Raw genomic sequence first — 8,713 nt, forward strand, 5'->3', positions numbered from 1 at the left:
CAATAAATAAAGCACACAATGAAGAAGGATTATTATTCTTTGTTTGCTTCTTAGTTGCAAAAAAACATTTCTATTTACTGCAAAAATATTTACCAAATCACTTCATTTGACTGGAATCTTCAATAACAATTAAGTTCATAGAAATTTAAATAATTATTTTTATGAATATGTTTTTGAATGGTTTAGGCTTTTAAACTGAACAACCAACCATCCCTGACATAAAAAATATGAAACTACAACCTAAAAACTCAATTTTTTTAGTAAAATTAAATTTTTCACTGCAAAAGCTCACATGAAAATTTTTTTAAAGGTATAGTTAGTAATAAAATCATTCCAGTTTTTATTTGATAAGCTGTACAATTTCCCTAATTATTTTTTTTGTTTCGACAAAAGAAAGACGAGGATGTTACAAATTTCAATTGGTCTCAGTAATTAAATAAAACTGCATTAACGTTTCTGTATCAGTAATATTAAACAGAAAATCAATGATCAGCATCAATTCGTCACCACCTTTCAAGATTTGGTACACCATATCACCTGATTTAGTTGCTCTAATGGAAGTCAATCATAAAAATTCCAGAAGTAGTAGAAATATGTCAGTACAACTTGCAGGGTTATTTAAATATTGCTTCTGGATATTTTTATATCAATAGAAAAGGTCTTGTAATATATTATAAAAAGACTTAACAAGTTTAAGAAATTGTTATACCTCATCCGTTAAGGAATGTTTGGCATTAAGAACTTGTATTTTAAACAGGTATTTATAGAAGCCCTACATCTAGTGTAGAAAATAATAAAAATTTGTTGACATTGATGAAAGATGTACAGACAATGCAATGCGATTTTAATTCGCCTGAAATTAATTGGGATATCTATAGGTACAGTGGGAGTGATAAAAAATTTGAGAACAAATTTTTAGATATCATCAAAAATAAATTTTTGATACAACACATTACCCAGCCAACAAGATTTAGAACAGCCAATCAGCTAACATACTAGACCTGGTGATTTCCTCACAGGAGTTTGTTAAAAATGTAAAATATTATTTCCAACTTTGAAGCAGCGACCACTTGGTGATTGAATTTATGGTTTCTGGTGACAGTTGCTCTACTAAAATGAGTTTCAAAAAGTTTTACTTCAATCTGGGTGATTACGATGGATTAAAGGCCATCAATGATTTGTTAGGCAAGGATGTAAACGTTGAAAGTGATCGGAAGATATATAAAAATAATTTATGTGCTAGCATAGATGAATTTATACCAAGAAAAACAAAGAATATTAATTTAAGGTATCTTGTGATGAAGATCTTATCCTAATAAGTTAAATCCTGATAAGTTGCATTACATAACCTAAATTATGATGACAGATTAAACATAGATGAAACACTGGTAAAAATTATTATACTTGTTTTTAATTATGTAAAAATTTCGGGGTTAACAGGATCTTTTAACATAAATAACATCACGATAGTACTTTTGGCTTAAAAAAGAAGAACTTTTAACTTTTAATTTTTTTTTTATTTTTAATTTTAATGAATGTAATGAAAATTTATGAAACTTGAATTAAAAGTGTAATCTGAGGAAGAATAAATTTTAAAAAATTTATTTCAAATAACATAACTAAAACATCAATGTTTAACCTTAATAAAATAGATTTGAAAAAATGAATAAATGGAATAATTACTTAAATGACTATTTTATTTTCCATGTATGTTATGCTTACAAACTCCTTAAACATTGTTTTCCTTATTAATCACATAATTTACTTATTAAGTCATTAGTTAATATAATTAATTATTTTATTTACTCGTTTTTTTAAATCTTTCTTTAATTTTCCATGCTTTTCATGCTTAAGCGTTCTTACTCTGTTATTTATTTTTCATTATCATTTTATACCATGCTTTGTATGTTGTAACAGTTTCTGCGATTTTCAGATTCTGAATTTTTTTTGAATAATATAAAAAGAATATATTGATAGTTGTTGCTAATAAATTGTTATAGATAGATATATTATGTAAAAAATTAAAATATTAATAATTATTAATAATATTATCAGAGTGACATTCTAATTCTATCTCGTTTGTGACAATGACACGGAGTTACTCATATGGTTACTCTTTCTATGTCTCAATTTCTAACTAGTGTTCAGGTGTTCAGGCATTATTTTTTAGTTTTAAAAAATATTTTGTAAAGTTTAACAGATTTATTAATCATTAATGCACAAACGTCTATTCACATATTTAAATATCAAGGTATATGTGCTGAGCAATCAAGACAACAACAAGCATATTGTCACACTTAAAAAAACAAAATTTTTATGTAATGTCATCAAAGTTTAACTTGATAATGAAGTTTAACTTACTTTATCATTATTGGAGGTCATATTATTATACAACGTTGAATGCCGGTAAACTGTGCTTCAATCAGCAGTTCAGCGATGGAATTAAACAAATGATATATATGTTCTTGACAGATGACAGAATTGGATAATGATTATCATCAGAGACAGGACTTCAACTGTTGGGTAAAAAATTAAAATTTATATAATAAGATAAAAAAGATAATATCGCTCTCGAAATTCGAAAATCATTTATTCTAAATTATTTATTTCTTAACTAGTGTTTTTTAAATAAAAATTTATTTAAACATTTAATAATTAAATGGGTACTAAAAAGAAGCCGAAAGAGACCTTTTTGGAGATGAGGACATCTGAAAGCGACCTCAGTTTAAAGTTGTGTGAAGATTGCCTTAGCTGCAATAGGGAAAGACTGGCCTAAATTCTTAAGGAGAATTTGCAATGTGAAAGTTCCGTTCCAGTAGTTGAGGTACTAAGTGCAGAAATTAAAACCTCAACTCAGTCTATGATATCAAGGATGAATTTTCTTGAAGAGGCTGTAAAAGCTCAAAGTGAAAAATAGAAATTGTTAGCAAAAAATATTGAAGACTCTTCTCAGGCTTCTATAAAACAGCTTGAGTACTATGAAAAGTTAACTAAAGCTACTGTTGTGCAAAATGAACAAACGTTGATAAAATATTCTGATGTTGTGAGGGGTGGGGTTAATTTGCTCTCATCTGATGTGAAAATGATGAAGGAGTCAATTCAGGCCACATCAACTAAGATGGATGTTATTAATGAAAGAGAAAAGAGGAAAAATAATATCATTCTGTACAACATGTCTGAAAAGGAAAATATTAAAGAGTCAGTTAACAAGCTACTAAAAGAGATCTCAGGAACAGACTTGGGGACAGAGGTAGTTGAAATTTCAAGATTGGGAAAAAAGTCTGATGAAGAAAAATCAAGACCCGTTCTAGTTCAGTTTTCTAATTATACTGTTAAAAATCTCATCCTAAACAACTGCGCCAAGCTGAAAAAATCCTTGAATTTTAATAAAGTCATCATCAACCATGACTTTTCAAGGGAAGATAGAATAAGTAACAGGAAGATTTTGGAAGAGAAAAAAAAAGAAATTGGTGAAAAAGATGATGTATCAAAGTGGTCATTCAGACTGAAGGGCGTGCCAGGAGACTTTTATGTTATTGCTTTCAAGAAGCAAAATTTACTAAAGTAAAAAATTCAAGTTGCAATAATGGTAATAATTTAAGTGTCATTATGACTAATGTTGACTCAATAACAAACAAATTTTTGGATCTAAAAATTTTTCTACAAAGTTTGGATGTTGCACCTGATCTAATTGCTTTGAGTGAAGTTAATCCTAAAAATTTCAATCAATGTAGAATTTTATCAGAGTTCTGTCTGGAGGATTACTCAATTATTTCTTCTGGTTTTGCTGAACAACACAGAAGAGGTTTAATGTTGTTTTGTAAGAGATCATTACTATTAACTGAAATAAATTTAAATTCATCATTCAAAGAGTACATAATAGTTAAACTATGTGTTTCTAATAAAGTTTTAAATATTCTCTTTGTTTATAGAAGTCCAAACTCTAATGTTGGAAATAATGATCTTTTGCTGAAGTTGATAAATGATGTGCTGGCATTACCTGGTGAAACCCTAATGTTTGGAGACTTTAATTTTCCTGATATTAATTGGGACACGTCCAGTTGTGAAGGTAATGATGAGAGGGTTGAAAACAGATTTTTGGATCTTCTTAAAGATAAATTTTTAATACAACACATCAATCATCCAGCAAGATTTAGAGATGGTCAGACATCAAATATCCTGGATCTGGTGATTTCATCCCAGGAATTTATAAATAACATCATACATTACCCACCTCTAGGTAACAGTGACCACTCAATTTTGGAATTCAAGGTGACTGGTTTTTGTTGTTCAGCCATGGAATGTGATAAAAAGTATTGTTTTGATTTGAGTGATTATATAAATTTTAGAAATGCACTGGGGGTCTCCTTGCAGGTTCCTTCTTCTTGGTTTGAGGATGCAGAGGATAATTGGAAATTTTTCAGGAACCAATTAGTCACTTGTGCTCAAAAGTTTGTTTCGATGAAAAGAAGAAGAATATATTGCAATTTTAAAATAAATGAAGAACTAAAATCTCTTATTAAACAAAAGCATTTGATTTGGAGATCAATTTACAGATACGGTGAAGACAAAATGGACAAATATCGTTCAATCAGAAATGAGATAAAGAGACTCGCCAGTGTCTTGAAAAATCAATATCAGGAATCTATTGCAAGAAATTTCAACAGAAATCCAAAATAGTTTTGGAATCACGTAAAAAAAATCACTAGGCGTCATGAGGATATTGGTACTCTGTCAATTGATGGGAAGGTCGTTACCTGTGACGATGAAAAAGTTGAAGCGTTTGCAAGTTTTTTCTCTTCCGTTTATGAAATAGATTCAAATTTTGAGAACCAATTTTGTGCTATAATTGGAAATTCCTATCTGACTATGGACGATTTATCTATTGATGAAAATATGATTCTTTCTAAATTGAAACAACTAGCAACAAGCAAATCAGCGGGACCGGATGAAATTCATTCCAGAATTTTATGGAAAATGAAAGATTTTGTTTCTAAAGGTTTGTGCAGAATTTTTCAATGTTCATTGGATGAAAGTGTGGTATTTGATGATTGGAGAATTAGTCACGTTGTTCCCTTGCACAAAAAAGGACGCAAAGATTTAGTTCAGAATTATCATCCAATTGCGCTTACATCAATTTGCTGTAAGATTCTGGAGTCATTAATAAAAGATCACATTATGAATTATTTTCTGAAAAATAATTTGTTTTCAAGTAATCAATTTGGTTTCATCCCAGGTCGTTCAACGGTTTTGAATCTTTTGAAATTTTTGGACGTGGTGACTGAAGGAGTAGATCGTGGTTACGAGGTTTGTGTGGCGTACTTGGACCTCGAGAAGGCGTTCGATAAAGTATCCCATAGTCGTTTGTTGTTCAAGCTTGAACAGTATGGTGTGTATCATAAGATAGTAAAGTGGATTGATAAATATCTTCAGGGCAGGGTGTTTCAAGTCAAGTTAAACAACACTTTATCGAAACCAAGACCTGTCTTGAGTGGAGTCCCTCAGGGTGGTGTTCTAAGTCCTCTGCTATTTCTCATCTATATTAATGACGTTTCTTCCATTGCCCTCAGCTGCTGTAAATTCATCCTCTCTATGCGGTTTTAAATCGGCAATAGACAATTTTTTTTGAGATGTCATGTTTGATTGGAGGGCTAATTTCTGATAATCTCAATAATATTGTGTCTTTTGTTTATTTTCCTATATTTATAAATTTAAATTTTCGTTGACTCAATTTTTTATATTCTCTGTTAAAAATCCTTTGTTTTGGTTCGTCTTCAATTTTGGTTTTTTATTATATTTGTGATAGTATTAACTAGACAGAATTTGTTGTTGATTCAATTTCCTGTTTGATTGCCACTGTAATGACTTTGTTAAACATCTAATGAAGCTAACTCATTTAATTTTATAATGACAATTTGATTTCTATCTTAATCAGTTTTTAATTTTTAAGGGTTTATTTTTGTTACTTTTGATTTTTCGATTTTTATTTGGTTGGCAATGGGCTATGCCCGAGCTATTTCTAATAATAATAATAATAATATAAACACCATGTGACTGTACTAATGCTCCCTTATGAACCTCTGGGGTATTAGTGAAGGATATGCCATTATATTATGCATTATAATATGGTAACGTAGCACTCAGAGATAAATAATGTGCAAGCTCCAGTGTAAGCAATTTGTTGGTTTAGTTTTTAGTAGTTAGTTGTTGAATAGAGAATTACTGTTGTAATGTGTTGACTGTTGTTAGTTAAATTTAAATTTATAACATAAAATTTTTTAATTAAAAATAAAATAAATTGCCAAAAATAAACTGACCAGTGTAAAAATTAAATTTTCATGTGGCGCACTCATTAATAACTTAATTAAACAAAATAAAAAATATCAACAAAATTGCTTTTAAAAAAATTACGTTAGAAACGTTAGCTTCAAAATGCTTCGGCAGATAAAATAAATACAAAGAGGTGTAAACATTGAGTTTATATAGTGATTAACCAATGAAATATAATGAAAATATAAGATGGGAACCATAAACCATATACTTAAAATACCTATAATAAAATATATTATAGGTTCTCGTGGACAAGTGGTTAGGTTAGCGTGTCTATCTACTACTTCAATGACCCAGGCTGGAATTCTGCAGTTTAACTCAAAATTTGTTCTTATGATACTAGTTAACTCAACCTTCGTTAAAAACTTTGTGCAAATGATTGTTAGCCATGCTCTACCATGTTTTTCAAATGTTCACATCGTCGCAAGTTATGATTGGGGTAAATACATAATACAAAAAAGAAAACAAATTGAGGAAAAAAAATTTTTTAAAAACCGGCTCACATATGTAAATTCATTAATTGTTATCTATTGTTCGCAACACATTTGAAACTTATTTAGAATCGCTTTATATTGCACAAAAAAAGCTTTGACAATTTTAAATTTTAGATACAATGTGGACAAAAAAAAAACTTGTTTAATCAGCTTCAAATTTTATCAATTTTTGAAATTAATGATTTTAAGACATGCTGTTAACAATAATTTGTTGAGAACATCAGACGCGCATCTAAATGACTTTTAAATGTGACACGAAAATAAGAAATACGCGCGTGAACTGCAAAAATAAATTAAAAGTTTCTGTTATAAAAAGTAAGTTGCTTGACAGAAACGTATGTTTTTAAGGAATTTATAAGTGGAATAATAGACTGCCGTCCTTTGTTAGGTCGTGCATGATCTATCGTTAAAAAACTATCTTCAATGCTTCTCATAATGTATAATTGATTTTTTTTATGATTGATTTCTATTGTCTGTTTCTTTTACACTATTGATCATTTTAATTTTTTCTTAAATATTGATTTTTAATTTACATGTGTGTATTTACGTATGAATTTTTGTATGTACGTATGCATGTGTATGTACATCTTTCTTTTATTTCAACAATCATAATCTTAGTTGTGTTGTGTTTTGTTATTTTATTATTATTTTACTTAATTTTAATTTATTATTAATTTTAATTAATTTGATTTTAATTCTATTCGAACAATGTATCGCATAATGATTTTAACCAGAGAACATATGTGTTATGTATATGTATTTGTGTATATATGCATATTTCTTTTACAAAGTACATTAATTTGATTTTTTGTATTGATTTAGACAATTTCATAAAAAATTGTAGGGTTCTTATTTATTTGAGATTTCATCGTTTTAAGGGCACTTTTTCATGTTTCGTTTTTTTATGCGTTACATGAAATAAACTTGTTTGAAAAACTATTAAGTGTTGGAACGCCACCAAATCTTCATATCAGGAAAAAACCTCATCACAAGACACCTCAAACATATACAATACACGCTCAATAAAACTATCATTCACACAACTAGTTTTTATTTATCGATCACCTCACTAACTCACTTAGTCATCATCTACTCTATTAATTTGCCTTTTTATGCCATAACTTCATTTCATTGTCAATTTATTTTATTGTTATTGTTATTGTTTATTTTATTCTATTTTATTTTACTTTTCATGTTTAAACATTTTCCTTTTTTCATTTTTTTATTTACCTACTTATTCGTTTAATTTTATACTAGTTTATAATAAAATAACAAAACACAAAACAATTTTATACTACTGCCTTCCATGCTGTAGCAGTTTCTGCGTCTGTCATATCCTGATTTTTAAAGAATGATAATAAAAAAATATCTAAAATTTTAGTGATATTTATCCATGGTATTTATCTCTTAGTGTTATATGTTAATGTTAGGGCATACGTTGACAGGAAATTTTTTATTATCGTTATATATACCATTAGGGAAAAAGAATTAACAAAATCGAACAAATGACAAATAATATTATTGAGTGTTAAAATGTTTTAGGTGTCTTGGGATTAGAAAATAAAGGTGTTATCCCGTTTTACTGACTTTTTATAGAAACGCTGCTCACAACCGAGTCGGCTGCCCTAGATTTGCAACTGTTTGTGTTCTTGAAGAATCTTGAATCGAGTATGTTGAATATTTGAGTAACGGTAGGATATGCGATGAAAATAAGGGGCTATCCATAAAGGATGACACGCTTTTTTAACGTTTTTTTGACTCCCCCGTGTCACAAACTGTCACAAATCGACCAACCCCCAAATATAAGCATGTCACAAAACTTTACTCCCCCCCGCCATCTTAGTGAAGTGTCATTAAACATAATTGTTCTATTCCTTTTATTTTTTTAT

At 29.0% G+C, this 8,713-nt stretch overlaps 1 protein-coding gene across 1 annotated transcript; it reads left to right on the top strand.

Annotated features, from left to right (window-relative positions):
• Positions 1-3,082: 3,082 nt before the first annotated feature.
• HELRODRAFT_168139 (hypothetical protein) lies at positions 3,083-6,332 on the top strand (the record flags this gene model as incomplete). The annotated part of the gene is made up of 4 exons (XM_009013815.1): positions 3,083-3,564; positions 3,933-4,162; positions 4,241-4,374; positions 6,321-6,332. 4 exons carry the CDS (start codon positions 3,083-3,085, stop codon positions 6,330-6,332), a joined length of 858 nt encoding a protein of 285 aa, XP_009012063.1.
• Positions 6,333-8,713: the final 2,381 nt, after the last annotated feature.

This window comes from Helobdella robusta, assembly GCF_000326865.2.
Source record: "Helobdella robusta unplaced genomic scaffold HELROscaffold_12, whole genome shotgun sequence".
Taxonomy (NCBI): Eukaryota; Metazoa; Annelida; class Clitellata; order Rhynchobdellida; family Glossiphoniidae; genus Helobdella; species Helobdella robusta.